The sequence below is a fragment of the Sorghum bicolor genome, chromosome 7 (genome assembly GCF_000003195.3).
Source record: "Sorghum bicolor cultivar BTx623 chromosome 7, Sorghum_bicolor_NCBIv3, whole genome shotgun sequence".
Taxonomy (NCBI): domain Eukaryota; kingdom Viridiplantae; phylum Streptophyta; class Magnoliopsida; order Poales; family Poaceae; genus Sorghum; species Sorghum bicolor.
In genome coordinates this window covers 3,029,842-3,049,609 of record NC_012876.2, presented here as the reverse complement: position 1 = coordinate 3,049,609, position 19,768 = coordinate 3,029,842, and the positions used below count along the sequence as shown (strand labels likewise).

General features: G+C 39.3%; 1 protein-coding gene across 1 annotated transcript; it reads left to right on the top strand.

The window, feature by feature from the left end:
• Positions 3,886 to 7,209, top strand: LOC8076542 ((E)-beta-farnesene synthase). The gene is made up of 7 exons (XM_021464537.1): positions 3,886 to 4,181; positions 4,863 to 5,139; positions 5,270 to 5,636; positions 5,836 to 6,054; positions 6,163 to 6,298; positions 6,385 to 6,636; positions 6,763 to 7,209. Exons 1-7 carry the CDS (start codon positions 4,062 to 4,064, stop codon positions 7,042 to 7,044), a joined length of 1,653 nt encoding a protein of 550 aa, XP_021320212.1. The 5' UTR covers positions 3,886 to 4,061; the 3' UTR covers positions 7,045 to 7,209.

Below are 19,768 nucleotides of genomic sequence, written 5' to 3'. Positions count from 1 at the left end.
TTAGCAACCCACATCCACAGGCGACCCTGCAACAGCTCCCAAGCCCAGGAAGTCATCAAGGCCTAATTCAAGGAACATCCGTCTCGCTGGCCCTGAATGGGCTTGTAACGCATGCGGAGGGCCAGCGCGTGACATATATGGGAGGATAGGATCGACAGCGAGGGCATCGTCAGAAACCCTAAGCATTTACTTTTACTTCCTGTAATAGAACCGGCTCCGCCGGCAGCTACACACATTACTGTAGTTCTTCTCCGGTTCTGATCGGCAACAGTCGCTATTGCCGACACATTACTCAACTCTTGACCCATGCATCTTCTACCAGTTGGTTGAAAGATTTTGTAAGGTGTCTCTGGAAGAGATGCCTTGCCAGGACCATACATGCAGGTTTCTACATGCAAGTGATAGCATTGATATTATACTAGATATATGCTCGTCATGAATTTTTTTTGTCCACACATACGGCGTAAAATTAACGACGGACATAGACGCTTAATAAGCAGCAATGGATTTGCATCGGACATGAACATGTGGATGAGGTCTTTGTATCGAAACCGAATTGGACGTGGACGTGTGAGGATAGATCGAGATTTCATATCACCATGTAGACGTGTGGGTATGGATCAAAATTTGTATCGCCTTGGTAGACAACGGCGAAAACTTACAGGCACGCACCACAGAAGTCATTCCCCCATATCATGCATGGCCCCATCGGCCATCCGGGGACGACACCGCGGCACCCCTCCTTCTCACGGAAGTCGCAGCTAGCTGCAGCGGCGGTGTGGCCACGGCCACTGGCCAGCAAGTCGGCCGTGCGGCCACGGCCACGGACACGGTCACTAGCCTGCGAGGTAGAGACACAGCAGCGGCCAGCGCGCCTAGCGACGCAACCGAGCGGCCAAAGTCGCTTAGCACGTGTGTAGCCTGGTCCGTATTCAAAGTCGCTTAGCTTAGCATGTGTGTAGCTACACAGGGCCTGTTTGGTTGTCAGCATGTATGTAGCCTGGTCTAGCTGTATCCATAAGTCTCGCTCACCTTAGCCAGACTGAGCACATGTATGCTCTTCTGTTTGGTTCCTTGTATACAGGTAGTATGATTCGGAAGAGACATTGTTTAGTTCTACGTATAGGTATAAATCATGTAATGCAAATATGTCAAAATAAATACTAAAATATTAATTATTTATGATATTATGTCATAATAAGATTTAATTTACTTTATACCATCTTAATTTATCTTAAAATCACTTAATATTCACTAATTATATGCTAATAACATCATTAGCTACACTAATCCTGCACGGCACGAACCTGGCTTGCAGGATGCGATCAATTCTTGTGTTCTCCTTGCGCCTGGCTCGGAGGGCTCCTTTTGCATGCGATGGGCCTGGCTCGGCGGTCCACATAGGCAACCAAACACAATGGAGTTGCATACGACGGACTTGGCTAGAGGGCATGCAAGCAACCAAACGCCTCCTTACATAGCGCGGTAGCGGTGTCCAAGGCCCTCTCAAATTGAGCGAGCAGGCCAGTAGCGTCCGGACCCTCCCCCTTTCGTTTGAGCCAGAGAGGGTCTTAATGACGCCAGAGCCTCATGACTTCCGTTCAGGAGAAGCGCGCATACGAAGTCCTGTGCATGAAACCCCTTTGTATTTTTTTGGCACAAGCGGCAAGGAAGCCCTCTATCTATTTTTTCTTTTATTGAAATATAGACAAAAGAATACAAGAATGAAACGAAAAACAAGGCCTTCAAGGCCCAAAACAAAAAGCTGGAAAACACTAAAGCCTAATCTCGCACCAAGCTTTCAAAGGTTCAGCAATCTCTTCTTAGCCTTGACACAAACCAGGCGAAGGTACTCCTTTAGATGGATTTTCCAATCAACTAGAGAGGTTGCTTTATTGTCCAAGATGATGCCATTTCTTAGCCTCCAAATTGTCCAGCAAGCTAAGATGAATATTTCTCTGAAGATATGACTTCCAAAGTCTGTTCTGGCTTTGATCAACATATCGAGAGGCTGAAGAGAGGTATCCCAATTGATGTTTAGGAGATTCCAGCAAGCTAGACTGAAGCTGCATTCAAAGAAAAGGTGGAAGCAGGTCTCTTCTGGGCAGTGGGGGCAAAGCACACAGGAATAGCTATTCAGATGCATTTTTTCTCTTGAGAAGGTTCCTTGTGCATAACCTCTCCCTAATCAACAACCAAGCAAAGAATTTTCCGCATGTTTCCACCTTTCCAAATCCATAGGAAACTAGAGAGGCCTCAACTTGTCATTTGAGGTGTTTATAAGTCTTTCTGGAGGAGTAGGCTTGACCCCAAACATATTCCCAGGAATCATCAGCCTCTGGGTCCTCAATCTTATCAGTTACGAGCACATCTAATTCAGAGAGTTGATCAGTAGCTATTTCAGAGGTGTAGGAAGAGGGTAGTTTCAGGATCCTTTTCGACAAAGTACTTGAGGGACCAATGCTTCTTTTTACAGAAAGATTGTAACTGAGGGAACACAGGCTCAAGCAATTGTCCTTATCTGACCAGAGAGTAGTGGAGTTTCCTTTTCCAGGCTTGCAGACTACAAATTTCCTGAATTTTGGGAAAAAGTTTCAGAATGTCTTTCCACTAGAAATAACCACAGGGGCTTTTTGTATAGGGGGATGTTTTCATTGTGGTATAGCTTGGTCCATGTTAACTGAACCTAGGGAATTTCAGCATGGTTATAGAACTTATCTAGGAATTTTATGAGTAGTGCTGAGTTTTGGTTTTCCAAATTGACAATGTTCAGGCCCCCTTCTTCCTTTGTTCTGCACATTGGTTCCCATGCTACTAGATAGGTACTCTTTCTGTTGATGTCACCCTTACTCCAAATGCAGTGTTTCCTGAATCTATCAATCTGCTTAATGACCTGAGGTGGTAAGATGAGGGTGCACATATAGTAAGTGTGGGGAGAGCAGACATGATTAGCCTTCCATGGTAAAAGCTGCACCGTATATCCAACATCATAGTGTTGTCAAACTGAAAAATGAAACCAGAGCATCTAATCCGACTTATGTACAAGTGCGATGACGGGAGATATGCATGCGTGAACAACGTCTAAAATTCAGAGGACATATATACATATACATAAATATATATGTCGTTGTCACGTGGAACATGTGGAAAATATGTCTTCCTCACGTATATTTGCCACAAGTGGGCAAGAGATATTGTAGGACCATCAAGAAGCAACTTGTGTTTGTTGTTACAGAAGATCTAAAGGACAACCGTGCATTGTCAAAAAAAAAAGGACAACCATGTGTTTCTATCTCACTCAGCACACGATTTTTCCGAATCGCTCCAATGCCAGCCATGCCTTGGCCCCGCTAGCTAGCTAGCTGAGCGGATGCGAAGGTACCTAGCGCTTATTAATGGGACCTGACGGGAATGGAATAATATTTTGTAATAATTTAACATATATTTCTCTGCCATTGCAATTCATAGAAATAAAAGTTATGTTATTCCTAAGCTATATCACTTTATTCAATAAATTATAGAAGTCGCATGTGTAATGCAGTCTACGAAGCTAATAACGGAAAACATGTTGTTGTCAGATTTAATATGCATGGTTCGCAGACTGTTAAAACTTGAGTAAATTAAATGATGCTTCTCTCGCGGGCGCGCTTGAATTGAATGGTATTTTTTCATTATAGGACAACTTAGATACTCATGACGAACGCAACTACGCAAGTTTATCCCAACGTACACACATTCAACCCTAATACATAGATGCAAACTCTATCTTTATAAGTATCTTTCAAGACAAGGACGGCATATCCTTAAGATCAAAAGAGTCACTCATTATCAACAGGAACATCGGCTACTGCTGAAACCACAAGTCAACAATGGCGTTAACCTTGAAATATTCGCTCTCACGAGCAAGTCGTTTTTAACTAGTGGTATTGAATTATTGATTTATTCATTTCCTCCAGTTCGGGGGTCTATATAAATTAAAGCCAGGCAAGGCCATCTCCTCCAAGCTACCCAGGGAGCCCCGGCAGCCATCCTCTCGGGGTTTAGCATTGAGATAGATCCATATGGCCACCAGCAGCCCCGTCGCTCTGATCTCGCAGGTGCAGCAGCGCAAGCCCCGGCCATACACCCCAAGCCTATGGGGTGACTTCTTCCTCCACCACATCCCATGCACTCCATCACAGGTAAGGTACACGCAAACCGGCCGCCATTATTGTTCCCTTCCTGTCGTTTTAGAGACACACATGTTCGTCTTTGTTCCTTTGGCAAAAAGTACTGGATTTTGGGCTTTCTGGAACCAGGCTCTGAGTGGATGCAAGCTATATGTTACCTAGTTAATGATGTCGTTAAATGGATATTAATGTATTTTAAAGAGCTACAATAAGGCCAGCTTGTTTAATTGGTAAAAATTTTTGAGTTTGGCTACTGTAGCACTTTCGTTTGTATTTGACAATTATTTTCAATCATGAACTAATTAGGCTCAAAAGATTCGTCTCGCAAATTACAGGCAAATTTGTGCAATTAGTTATTTTTTTATCTATATTTAATACTCCATACATGTGTCTAAAGATTCATGTGACAGATAATCTTGAAAAATTTTGGAAAATTTTTGGGAACTAAACAGGGCCTAAGGAAAATAGTGGTTTTCATGGCAAACTTTTTCTTTTGTTTCTTCCCACATATACTTTGAGTAGAACTTCAAATTTCAAAGCATGGTATACAACAAACCATGCATATATTGACTCCAAACTAATTTTTCAAACACAAATATGTTGATTCAATGAAGTTTTGTTGCCCACATGTGAATCAAATGGTGCATGCTTGTGGCTGGATATTTCCCTTTATCAATTTATTATCCATTGCAGCTCTTCTCAATGAAGAAGAAGGCACAGATCAAGAAGGAAGAAGTGAGGCAGATTATATTAGAAACCCTTGCCTCCTCCAACCTGGTTGAGAAGATGGAGCTCGTCGACACGCTTCAACGGATTGGGGTGGACTACCACTACAAGAAGGAGATCAATGATTTGCTTTGCTACGTCTACAACGACAAAGATGGAGGCTCTAGCAATCTCTACATCACCTCACTGAGGTTCTATTTGCTCAGGAGTCTCTTCAGGTACATAAGATCATCAACTACAAGTAGTATTTGCTTCCTTTCATCGATATTTGGTGACGGTAAAGTGTGTTGGCTAAAGTAGTATTTATGTAAAGTGTGAAATTTTGAGCTGTGTTAACATATGCATGATGAATGAATGTTCAATTACGTGTGCAGATGTGTTTGAGAAATTTAGGGATGAGCAAGGGAACATTACAAGTGATGATATCAGTTGCTTGCTGATGTTGTACGACGCTGCGCATCTGAGAACTCATGGGGAGGACATACTTGACAACATTATCACTTTCAACAAGAGCCGCCTCCAGTCTCTACTGCTGGGAAATTTGGAGCCACAGCTACAGGAGGAAGTCCAGTGCAGTTTGGAGACACCTCGGTTCAGGCGGGTCAAGAGAGTGGAGGCAAGGCGCTACATCTCAGTATATGAGAAAAAGGCTACACGGGATGGGACCATACTGGAATTTGCAAAACTAGACTACAACATCTTGCAAGCTATCTATTGTGATGAGTTGAAAGAACTTACAGTGTAAGGAAACCTCCACACGCGCATTAGTATATGTTGGTAGCAATAATTTACTTAGGTGAGTTACTTACATAATTGACAATATAATAATAACAGTGTAAGGAAACAAACATTGCCATATAAATTACTTAACTAAATTGCTTACATAATGAACTTATTATAGTGTGCATTGTGCTACAACACTAATAATACCCATGTACAGATGGTGGAAAGATTTCCAATCACAAACATATCTGAGCTTTGCACGGGACAGAATGGTGGAGCTACATTTTTGGATGCTCGGAGTGGTTTACGAGCCCTATTATTCATATTCAAGGATAATGATGACAAAGTTCATCGTATTTGCATCCTTGCTCGATGACCTTTATGACAACTATAGCACCACAATGGAGAGCAATACCTTCACCATGGCCATGCAAAGGTTTGCCTAGCTATACGTTCTTGAATTATTATGTTGGATCACAAGTAATAGGATGAACAAATTTCATGCATCACCTAAGTTTACCTTTGCTCGAAAAACTAATGCCAGGTGGGATGAACAAACCACAGAACAGCTTCCAGCATACTTGAAAGCACTCTTCATCAACATATTAAACACTACAAATAAGATTGAGGAGGAGTTAAAACTTATGAAAAACAAGCATGCTGATTTGATCAAAAGACTGGTAATGAACTCCAAAAGATCACATTAAGGCAGGAAACATGATGAGTTTTTTGAGTTAATTTTAACTCATGACATTTATCTATTTAGGTGATTGACACTGCCAAATTCTACCATGCTGAGGTTGAATGGCGTGATGAACACTACATACCAACTAGTGTCGAAGAACACCTCCAAATTTCCACCCATAGTAGTGTTTGCATGCAGATAACAAACCTTGCGCTCATTTCGCTTGGAGACGTGACTACTAGGGAGGATGTTAATTGGGCTCTCACCTTCCCCAAAATCATCAGAGGTGCTTGTATTGTGGGGCGTGTTGGCAATGACATCGTGTCACATGAGGTTTACCAAATCTCTCCACATATAAATAAACTTCTTATAAATGTTATTAGCTCATTTTTAAATGTTTTTATAAGCAGAGGAAATGTTTACATTCTAACTATTTGCACTTTTCGCCATCCCTTGAAGCGTGAACAAACTTCAGAGCATGTCACATCCACGGTGCAAACTTGCATGAAGGAATATGGGGTGACAGTAGAAGAAGCCAATGAAAAGCTTAGAATTATAATCGAAGAAGCATGGATGGACATCGTCGAAGACTGCCTTGAGCAAAAACGTCCCATGGTACTTTTAGAGACAGCCATCAACGTTGCAAGAACAATGGATTTCATGTACAAGCGTGAAGACGCATATACCCTCTCATTCAGCCTCAAGGATGTTATAACTTCAATGTACGTCAACTCTGTGTGAGCTTGTTGATCTAGCATTAGTAAGCAATACTTTTTTTATGTTTGTGGATTGGCATAATGTCTGCTGAGGGTACAGTTAACTCCTAGATTATGAAAACAGTTGTATTATCCTATTTACGTGTATTGGGGTCAAAATAGAGCCTTTGCGGTTATTTCTGAAACATTATTATTTTAGCTCTCAATTAAGTGGTACCTACAGTATTCCAAAGAAGAAGATATTGTTCTCAATCGAGCCATCAGTTTACTTGTGGAAAAGATAGTGTAATGCAAGAACATTCTACGCAAATGCAACGCGCCTATCTATATGAGGCTACCGTGGTGGAATTATTTTTCCAATAACAGTATTGAAGCTGATCGGGAAGAATCAAAGAATAAAGCATAGACATAACAGAGAGTTGTAATTTTCTAATTTTACTAGGCTAGCAGTCCACGGCTCACGAAACTTGATGGAGCCCGTCCCTAGGTATGCAAACTTATGTTTAGGGCCTGTTTAGATTGAAGATGAAAATTTTTTAGATGGTCACATCGGATGTGTCGGAAGAATGTCGTGAGGGGTTTTTAAAAACTAATAAAAAAACAAATTACATAACTCGTTAGGAAACTGCAAGACAAATCTATTAAACATAATTAATCTGTCATTAGTATATGTGGGTTACTGTAGCACTTAAGGCTAATCGTAGACTAACTAAGCTTAAAAGATTCGTATCACGATTTTCAACCAAACTGTGCAATTAGTTTATTTTTTTATCTATATTTAATGTTCCATGCATGTGTCCAAAGATTCGATGGGATGGATGAAAATTTTTAGGTGGAGAACTAAACAGTGCCTTATAGGGTGTGAGCAGTAGGCATGAGCATTTGCGTGACTAAGACTCTTAATTAGGTAGTGCTTGGTTAGGGGACAATGTGGGATAGTATGGACCCGTCTCAGTTTGTAGGGGCAGGACGATCACATTTGTTATTTGGTTGAGAAGGGACAGATGACGCTATTTTCTATTGGGTTCTGAGATATTAAAGGGGAGACAAATGACCTCACAGGTTGGATCCACCCGTCAATATCTTATTTATTTTTCTTTCTCTTCCTTTCCCTTTCTTTTTCTTACGTACACACATATAGTATCTTCTTTCATCACAGTGCTCGCATGCATCTTCCTCCTCTCCCTTCTTTTTTCCTACGTCATCTTCTTTCTTCCAGAGCGAGGCGGGGCTGCTGCTTGCTCACGCACCGTGGGCTGAATCTCGGTAGCGCGCCGTCTTCGCGGCAGCAACGGCCTAGACTCGGCCACGCGCTCGCGGTGGCAGCGGCGGGCTGCATCTCACCCAAGCATTCGCCCGCCGGAGCTTCACCGAGCGCTCAAGGGCTAGGGCGGAGCTCTCTCCCACGACAGGTTGATAGCATGAAGCAGACCTCTCTTCTCTTCTCCGCGACGCGCTTCTGCCTCTGACGCGCCACCTCTCCGTGAGCGGTGAGCCGCTCATCCCACTTGGGGCGACGTGAAATTTTTGGGGACAGGTTCACCCCGTGTCTCGGGCGAATATTCCGGTCAAAGATGTCCTTGCTCCAAGTTGCCTCCCAACCAAACAACCCTTGCTCTAAGGCCATCACATCACACTTTGTCCCCTGCAGCCCTCCCCCGCCACACACACACACACCAAAAATAGCCTTATGTTATAAAGTGGAGCTAGATGCTACTAGGAAAAACCATTTTTACCAAAAATGTTTTTACAATTGATTTTAGTAAAACCAATGGTGAAAAGTAGATTGCTTTTTACGGGTGATTCAAAACACAAATTGATGATGAAAACCAGTCATGATAATATGAGCATGTTCGCTACAGCTTTTTTTAGGGTAGCCGCAACGTCTACAAAGGATAGGTCCATTTTCCTCCTTTAACTTTTGCGAAAGTCCGCTTTTCCACCTTAAACTTTAAAACCGGTCAAACCACCTCCTTTAACTTCTAAAACCGTGTGTTTTACCTCCCTGGCCCGATTATAAGTGGTTCTAAAGACGGTTCTATCTTTTTCTTTTTATTTATTTTCGCTGAATCTTTGAAAAATCATAGTAAATTAAAAAATCATAAAATAAAAAAATAATTTTATTGAACTTCACATGAGTAGATTTACACAGTAAATATATAATATGGTATACTTTAGTATAAAGTTTTTGTTGTAAATTTTGATCTATTATTTTCTATAATTAATTGAAATAATTCATAACTGAAGTTTCTATGGTCCAATTGTGGTAAAATTTTTATGGTAGCCTAATTACTGTATGCTTAAACTGTAGTAAAATTTTCATACTCATTAGATATTTAATATTTCATCTGTCTACAAATGCAGCCGTCTAAGGTGTGAAGGCCCAGTACGCTAATACGAGCAGGAGCAGGCCACACCCACACGATTTGACTCCAAGCCTGATCGATAGTCGATGCGACTTCGAGGGTAAGCCCGTGTGCTGCCCATGGGCCACAGGCCCATCGCGGAAGAAGAGTGTCAGGCCGGCCCACAGCGAGATGGATCACGGCAACGCGGAGGAGGTTGCTGCTCTGGGCCGTCTCGTGTCATCCGGCCCATTTCATATTCCAGACAGGCACTAATAGTGGGTGGCAGCCAGAACCACAAACTGGGCCTTTGAACGGCCTGTTAGAGAGTGGCTCGACACACACGCACCAGCAAGATATGTGAGCTTATATTCACTCCTCCCGTCCTTCCGTCCAAAAAAACAATATTAATATCATTTTTAAAAGTCAATTAGTTATAAATTCATCTGATTATATAAATACTAATATTTATGGGTGTAATAAAAAGTACAGTTAGAGTAACCATAAAATATACTTTTATAATAAATCTAAAGGAGATGTAAATATGATATTATTTTCTATAAATATAGTTATATTTAAGAATATGTTTGACTCATGAAAACGCTTTGTTTTTTTGGACAGAGGTAATACAATTACTTTTGCTGCCGTCACTGGTCACCCCATAATGACATGCCGCTAATAAGCCTCTCGTAAAGAAGTTGGTAGTAATGCCTCCGTTCAAAAATGGTGTATTCCCTTTAATTCCAAATTATAAGATATTTTAGATTTTCTAGCTACATTACTTTCATTATATCTGAACTGAAAAAACAAAATATATTATAATCTAAAATGGAGGGAGTAACTATCATAGCTATTATGCTCTAATCAAACCTTCTAATGTTTAACCAAGTTTATAAAAAAAACTATTAATAAGCGCAATGCATCTATACTCATACGAGTCAGAACAATGTGTCTTCTAGCCACTAATAAAGTCCAAATCTAAGACATATTGAAACAAATGTCGTAATAGCTAAATATTTTTGAGCCACAAATTTTCTAGACAATTATGTAATAAACACTTATAACGCACGGACAAATTTGATATCATAAGTTTAAGGCCTTGTTTAGTTTCAAAAATTTTTGCAAGACAGGTACTGTAACACTTTCGTTTGTTTGTGAAAAATATTGTCCAATCATGGATTAACTAGGCTCAAAAGATCCATCCCATCAATTCCGACCAAACTATACAATTAGTTTTTATTTTCGTTTATATTTAATACTTCATGCATGCATCTAAAGATTCGATGTGACGGGAAATCTGAAAAATTTTGTAAAATTTTTTAGAAACTAAACAAGGCCTAAATGATAGAAGTTTGAAGGGAAACGGCGGCACACACACAGACCTCCCAGCGTAACTGACGGGCTGACCGAAGGAGCACGCCTGCTGACTGACTGAGCTGACTGACCGAGGGCCTGTTTGGTACAGCTCACAACAGAGCTGTTTTTTTGCCAAACACTTATTTTCAAAACAGCTTCATAGGTGAAGCTGTTTTTTTCCTCCTCTCACAAAGACATAAGTTGGATGAAGCTGAAAAAAAATAGCTTATTTTAGCTTCTCCCTCATTTCTCTCTCTCAACAATGCATGAAGTAGTTGGTGAAGCTATTTTGCCAAACACTTTCTCCAAAACAGCTCAGCTTCATCTAGAAAGTCACTCATAAAGCTATTTTCTAAAAAAACAGTTTTACTAGTGAAGTTGAGCTGTGCCAAACAAGTCCTGACTCTAAGACTGACTGGTTCTGTCCGTGGGGCCCACGACGCGGTCAAACTGTCAGTCAAAGTACACGCGGTAACCAACGAGGCAAGCGGCTTTCGTTTCGTAGCCGTTGGGACAGCGACGGACGGTCGCTCCGCCGGCAGCGCCTCGCCTCGGCTTCCGCGCTCGCTTTCACCTTCACCGCGCGGTGGAACGAACGGTCGTCGAGCTAACCGTACCTGCACGTGGAGCCCAGTCCCGTGGGTCCCGCCGGCCGGTGACCAGGAAACGGATAAGGCGCAGTACGGTGGGTGGGTGAAGGTGAACCTCGCCAAATGGTTGCCTTGCCCCACGACGAGCGGTGACCCTACCTACCCTACCGCCTTGTTTTTTTTTTTGGAAAATTCGTTAGTATTTAATAAATATTATTAAATCATGAATTAACTAGGTTCAAAAGGTCTTATAAATTACAGATAAATTTTGTAATTAGTTATTTTTATCTATATTTAATACTACATACATGTACCGCAAGATTTTAACTGAAAAATTTTATAAAAAATTTAGGAACTAAGCAAGGCCTCAGTCTCCGGTACATACTCTTTTGCAGCATGCACAATGGTTTGGCGTGAGATTGTCAACCGAGAGAATGATTTTTACGATCTCTTCTCATTCATCATTACATAATACTCCGTCCATCATTGAACAAATAGATTTTTGAAGTTATCTGAAGTTATGTTTTTTAAACTTTGACCAAGTTTCTAAAAAATCTCACCAAGATTTATAATATTAAATTAATATTATTACATAAACTATAGGATATATTTTCATAATACGCTCATATTATGAAATAAATGTTATTATTTTTTTCTTATAAAGTTAGTCAAACTTAAGATAGTTTGACTTGCACGGATTCTAGAAATTTATTAATGGTATATCTATATCAATAGTTCAATACGCTTGTTAATCTCTTCTATTTTTTATAAAGGGCTGTTTGGATAGTTTCTATTTCTACCAAAACCAGCTTTCACCCGATTAGTTCTTTGAATAATCATAAAAATTGTTTATTGTTTGGATTTGGTCCTTGGTCGCGCGCCCTACAAAATTTGACAGCCGAGCAAAATTCGGCTGCTTAAATGGTCATCCTGATTTAGCTGTGCGACAAAGGGTAAAATGAATTATGTCATGTTGGCAATGCTAGTTGGGGCAAGCCAAACTGCATGAACAAACCAAATATGGCTTCTTCCTAGGGTCAATGGCCTAAGTTTGCCCTAGCTGCATAGGCGAATCTAGTTAAAAACATCATCGAAGTTATTGGAGTAAGCTTCATTACATGACATAGGTTTTAAAAAGTTACAACGGTATTTTACTAAAAGATTTATAGTTTTGTCAGGATATATAGGCAGATCTCAGACATCCACCTCTACTTGGCACCTATTGGCATCCAACCAAACACGAGTCCTTAGTCAAACATATAATAAAAAAACATAGCAAGTTTTCTTTGTACTTGAACTACTGAATTTTGTGAAACCTATTCATCATATTCCCTTTTCCTAATAGGCAGGAACCCTAGCTACCTTGCCTCTCCCTAGCGATCCCTTTTCAACTGTTGGCCATATGACATTGTCCTACAAGAAATAAACTATTATCATATCTACTCATTTGAAAATGTATATGTACATTTGGTGGCTAATTACTTTTATTATGGGTGGATAGTTACTTTTATATGTAAAAAAGCTTCCATTAAAACAAACTAACTCATCGATGGACTATATTAAAACCTTGTTTACTTAGGAACATACAATAAGAATAAATAATATACTCAGAATTTAAACTAGTGTGTTTTGAAAATTACTCTGGTTATTTTTCTGATTGTTGGTGACCCTACCCCAATTTCTCTTGGTTCTTAGCTCTTTGTGTTGGTTCATGCATGATGATACCACTAGTGCCATCATATGTTGGTTGGTGCATGATGACATCACTAGTGTCATCATATGTAGCATATAAATACTAAGCCGAAGCACAAGTGCACGATATAGATGTGTATATGTTATTAGCATATGATTCTGAGATTATCAAACAAGAAAGCTATAAGAAACTTTTAAGTATATTTTGCTATTGAACTGGTAGGGATATCTAGTCACTGATTTCCTGAAAGTGAAGAAAATTGCTAATGGTTTAGGTAACTTCTATTCATATGTTGGCAAATGAGAAATTTACCTTATGAGATAGTTTCAAACATATGTTGATTGTTGACGGTGGAACAAGAATTATGGACCAAACCATCATACTAGAATTGAATGAGGGATTGCGTATTGTAATAAATACTCCTCACACACCAAATTATAAGTCATTTAGTTTTGTACTAAGTCAAAATTGTTTAACTTCGACTAAGTTTGTAGAGAAATTTAGTAATATCTATAGTATCAAGTAAAAGCAATATCAAAATATGTTTCATAGGCTACCAGTGTATCTAGTTTGATGTTGTAGATGTTTGTGCACATTCCTAAAAACTTAGTCAAAATTATAGAACTTTGACTCTGGAGTATGTGTTTATTGGGTATTTTAAACGCAAACAGAAAAATCCGCAAGCGCACAGATACCGATGTAGCTTTCACCCGGGAGTATTCCAGAGTATCGATTTTCCACAGGGAACGTGAGTATACTAATTAAGATTCAAGATCGCCCAAGGATAACTATATAATTATTTTTGGTGGGAAGAGAGGAAGTTTCCTGAGAGTTCTCTAGTTGATCTAATAATCAAGAATTACTTCAAAGATTATTTATTTCGGGACATCAGAACACTAACCAGAGAAAGAGATGAGAAGGGGGCTAGGAAGCTCTGACTACGGTCCTACAAACACCGATCCGAACGAGATGGAATACGTCGACCGTTAGGGCTGTCACTACCCTAGGGCTACCACAACAATCCGCAGGATTGGGTGCAATTCCAGGTAATTGCAAGACTAAACACCACGTCTAATCTATTAATTACTACTCTAGCGTTTCAAAGACTAGAGCACTTGATGCAAGCAGAAATCCAATAAATAACTTGAATGTAAATAAAAGTAATTAAAGAACTCAGGAATTATGAATTGAAGAACTTAGAGAACGATGAAGAACGAACCAGTTGCTGCATAAGTACAATGTTGAGGAAGATCCAACAGATCCGGCTCCTCCTCCGCTCTCCTCTTCTCTCTCCCTATTTTCTAGATTACAACTAGAACTAACTAGAACCAGAACTAGATGAACTAGAACTAGAACTAGATAAACTAGAGGGATCCTCTCTACTTGGATGGATAATTGAAACCCTAGCTTTGATTTTGTAGAAGAGGTATGTTCTCCAGGGGCCAGGGGCCTGCTTGTATAGCCCTTAAAAATAAACGTAGGCCGTCGGATCAAACCGACCTTAATCGCACGGTTTTCCTTGATCCTCAAAGGCGGTGGAGCACGATCCGCGAGACCTGCCCTGATTGGTCACCAGGGCAGGGCGGGCGCCCAAGGGGGAGGGCGGGCGCCCAGCCCCCGTGCCCGCTCGGCCTTCCGCTCGTTCTCGTGGCTTCTGGACTCTTCTAGATGTTGGATAATTTCGGTGCACGTTAATATCTCTATGTAAACCCGACGTGTGGACCTTTCCTCCATATTTCCTGATAACCCCCTGCAGAAATAGACAAACATCAAAACTCGTGGAATTCTGTCAGATGAAACCCTAATTTTGGATGTTGGTTGCATATAGGTCCTTTTCCATGATTAGTTGACGGTTAAATGTGAGCATCAAGGACCGTCAACAGTGTTAAATATGCACAACCACTCTGAAGTATATCAAATATGCACTATGTTTTGTTGTCCTTGCATGGGATGACTTTGTTGATTTTATAATGATAGCAAGCTGCATACAAACTTAGCAAGCATGATGAGCAACCTTGTATTCAACCATCAACCCAAAACTTCTAATGTGGTAGAAATTGGCATTCCAAGTTGTAATGTGTGTGGAGACGATTCTGTAGTTCAAAACAAGAAGATACAAATTGCTTGCTAAGTGCTAGCTACAAAGGATTTTATGTTTTTTATACAATTTTAATATAATTACTGTATATTTTTCCTTGATAACCATGTTGTTGCTTTGTCACAACAATAGGCACTTGTCTACAAAATAAGGAACAATAACTTTTCAACCAACTACACAAACATCTATTTTAGCATAACACAAGATTTAAGTTTGTGTATAAGATTTTTTTTCATCTAATTCCCCATGTTATCCTTGCCTGGTACAATAGCTCGTTCTTGTCACAATACATACATCATTATGAAATTAAGAAATGTGAGAAACCCTTCTAGCCAACTAAACTCGGAACATTTGTTTCCTCACTCTATAGGCTTTGAAATATGCCATAGAAAAAAAGAACAATTTGTTTGTGTCTTTGTGCACGTGTCTGTACATGTGTGGGTTTATATAAAATAAGTGTTTATGCAACTAATGTACACATTTAACTAGGGCATGTTTGGATTCAGCATGTGGACACCCTGCCAAAATCGACAACTGGCCAAAATCCAGTGGCTAAAATGGTCATCCTGATTTGACTGCGCTAAGAGAGAAAAATGAACTACAATTTAGCAAACGTTAGCGGGGGCAAGTCAAATAGCGGCAACAAACCAAATGTAACTGCTTCCTAGGGCTAATGGCCGAAGTTTGACTTGGCTCCTACATGAGTTCAACCCAAGGCACCCTTAGTCAACCATATAATAAGAATAAGCATAGCAAGTTTCCTTCCTCCGAGTTGTATAAAATGCCTTTTGTCATGTTTTTCCTAATAGGCAACGACCTTAGCTACCTAGCCTCCTCCTAGTCAACCATCTCAATTGGTTCATACATGACAATACCACAAGTGCTAGCACTACAACCTATAGATAATGAACCAAAGCACAAGCACCAACTATGTGATAGTATAAAAAAGCAAATTTTATGCTTTATACTCAATTGAAATCTAATAGATGGTTTCCTTCGCTATTGTGTGGAATCTTATCATTTAGTTAATTTTTCTACTATACATAGGTATAAGGGTAATTTAAATTTTAAGATGGTTTCAAAAAATGCATATAGTTCAATTGAGGAAAGGCGTTAGAACAATTTTTTCATAGTAGTAGTAGTAGTAACCATCCAATATATATGCATCATCTTTCCTTATGCTTGTGTGGAATAACTGAGCTGATTTATCATGGTAGCCAGCTAGGCACCATACTATCCTCCCCTAATAGTGTCTGACTCACTAGATCTAGTGACTTTTGCTAACTTCTTAGTATATCTAGATTGATGGACATGATATTGTCCTACAAGGCTACAGTCAACAGTTATTATGACATCTATCAATTAAAAATATTATATTTATATGGTGGCTAGTTTCTTTTATCTGGGGTTGTTTGAAAAGTTACTTTTTATGAAAAAATAAATTCCATTAAACTAACTTATTATTGATAAATAAACTTACTTATTTAGGGGCATACAAGAAGGATAATCAGTTTACATGGGACTTCAACTAGTGTGTTCTGTGAAATAACTCTGTCTCATTTTTCAAATTGGCAAAGACCCTTGCATTGGTTCATGCATAATGATGTTATTGGTGTATTTTCGCTCAACATATGTAGCATATAGATACTAATACAAAGCACAAATGTCTAGTATAGATAGATATATATATTATCAGCATGCAAAATTATCAAGAAAGCAAAAATAAGCCATTTTTAATGTATATTTTGCTCATTTGAAAGGGCAGGGATATCCCATCGCTAATTTCCTAAGAGCTATAAAGCAAATGGCTGATGGTTGAAGTGACTTTTATTTTATATATATATATATATATATATATATATATATATATATATATAAATATAGGAGTAAATCAGCTTATGTGGCATTCTTTTCAGGTATAATCAAATTTGCTCCCTGGAGGTGGGTTTGGAAGATGTGGGCTCTGCTGCATTGCTATTTTTCCATCTAGCTAGCTCTGAGAAATCGGTGTTGGACTATCAAATATTATTGTTGTAGATAATCTTACCACTTTTCTCAATGACGATGTTGTGGCTTCATCATGATGATAACCATTTGTCTACAAACTTAGGCACAAGAACGATCTGAACAACTAAACAAACATCTATTTTAGAAACCATGCATTAGCACACAATTATATTCTCCTTATTATCCATATTACAGGGTACAATTAGGTCATAATCACAACATACATATTTAGAAAACTTAAAAATTTGAGAATCCTTCTAGCCACTTAGAACAGTCAACTTGATCCTATTCGCTAATAGACTGACCATGTGACTAGTCATGATTAGTCATCGACTAGGGTGACTAGTCGGAACTGCTAGTAGCAATAGTCAAGAATCAAGAACAAGATCTCAAGGAAATGGAGGAGTAATGGAGAAAGTAGCATCAAAGAAGGAGCTAAACTTTGTGGACAAGGCAACAACCATTAGGATGGGAAAGGAGGAGGCGATCGTTAGCGCCTTGCGGTGACAGCTTCCACGGCTTTTCTCCTTCACCCGCTTGCACAAGCTTTCCATGAGGCCTTGTCGAGTCATCGTGGCTGCAAGAACAAGGATGGAAAGGAGGTAATGGTAGGAAGGGAAGTGAAGGATGCAGTGTCGTCCAACAAAGCAGCTTCTCCTGCCCGCATATTGGGATCTCACCTACACAGACGCTGGTGGTGGGTAGGATGCAACTGACGATTAGGAGAGAGTGAGATGTGAGAGACTGAGGGTGATAGGTTGTATGGTTCCAAATTGGTCTGAAAAATATATGCCTAAGAGGTCCATGTCGTTCCAAATACAGTCCATATACTAATTGTCGAGGGATCCCTTTATGTTTTTTTGTCATCCTTGCCATTCGATTAATCGCAGTTAGTTGATGACAATTCAGGTGACCAGATAACTTATCGGCCTAATCAGATTGTAGCCCCAAGTCGTGACCAAGGTAGCGATTAGGACAACTAATCACAAGTAATCTTGATTAATTGAATGACTTAATAACACTGCTTTAAACATTAGTTTTATCGCTCTATGGGGTTTCAAATATCCCACAACATAAATAACATTTTGTGTGTGAGCGTCATGTGTATGCATATAAAGTTTATATAAGTAACATAATAACCCATTTAAGCACTGGAATAATACTTTCCTTTTCAGAGGCAAATAGATTTACAGATCTTTCATATTTATTGTTCAATTTTTAAAAATATTTTCATTGAATTTTCAAGCCTATATATCATGATGAACGATTAACTATTTACCTTTTGGCATATATGTGAGCCTTCGTAGTATATATGGTATATGACCGTTGACTAAACAAAGTTTTTTCATGCTTCTTTAACTAGTTGTTCTAGAAAGATCACAGTCCAACAAAAGGACTTAAAGAGCAGAATAAATGGATTTTTGAGGAAGAATATTCCTTTGATGGATATTTGCAAGTGGTGGCATACATAGTTCCGTGTCTCGGGGCACTTCAACCCAACAAAAGGCATCAAAGAGCCCATCAAGTCCCAATCTTCCTAGCCCCCACAACAATCAAAAATATATTTTAAACCCTATTGCCATGCAAAGCACGCATGAAAGAAACATACGTCATGGCACAATAGCAAAAGAGCAAAGTGCCCTGCTCCTAGTCCAAATTTGGGGCATTGATTATATACTACAAAAACAGAATAGCAATATGTCTCCAGACATTAAGGTTGTGGCGTTTGTCCAACCAATTTTGGCACGAGGAGCATGAATCCTTATCAACAGCAATATCATTAAATTTAGTCCATCTTAGCTATTTCAACCATATCTTATCAGTTTTATCATTAAAGGCATAAATCCTCCATCCAATTAATACTAACCAAAATATACATGATTTTGATACTATACAACCTTTGATATCTAACAATTTAGATAGTAACACACAATCCTTTGTGAACTACGCCACAAGAGAAATATTTTTGAATTATTCTCTTTGAAGGTACATTCACCATGCCTCAGTTGGAATTATAAAAATAAATAGTTTGATTGTATGCTAGTATAATTGATTTTAGGATTTACTATTCCATTACATTATATACAATATAGATGAAGCAAGACACGCTCCACCTAACCTGCCCACATTTGAGTCACGACTCTTCTACACTAGATACAGATAATATGGAAAAATGCCCATGGCTCCGCACTAATGAGTAATAAGTACATTAAAAACTTATTCGTTAGCTTTGAAATAAAAATAGATATAGATAATATGAAAAGATACACATGACTCCGCACAAATGAGTATGCTAAAAGCTTCTTCACCAACTTTAAAATGAAAACAGATACAGATAATATGAGAAGATAGCCACGGCTCTGCACTAATGAGTATGCTAGAAGTTCCGTTACCAACTTTAGTATGAAAACAGGTGAACGCATTTACGCGCAACTTGAAAAGACAAACTAAAGCCACGGCTTCGCGCTAGCGAGTATTTGCCAACTTTGGAATGAAAACTGATACAGATAATAAGGAATATATTCACGGGCCGCTGCTAATGAGTGTGCTAGAAGTTTCATTACTAACTGCCATGCGGAAATGGATGAACATATCTATGGACTGGACAGTTTAGGAAAACAAAACCACGGTTTCGCGCTGGTGAGTATACTAAAAGCTCC

Excerpts from the sequence above, each read along its gene's own strand:
- LOC8076542 (XM_021464537.1), top strand. The coding sequence starts at position 4,062 with ATGGCCACCAGCAGCCCCGTCGCTCTGATCTCGCAGGTGCAGCAGCGC. Across the intron at positions 5,140-5,269 it reads AAGATCATCAACTACAAGTA|ATGTGTTTGAGAAATTTAGG; the intron begins GTATTTGCTTCC and ends TTACGTGTGCAG. Across the intron at positions 5,637-5,835 it reads GAGTTGAAAGAACTTACAGT|ATGGTGGAAAGATTTCCAAT; the intron begins GTAAGGAAACCT and ends ACCCATGTACAG.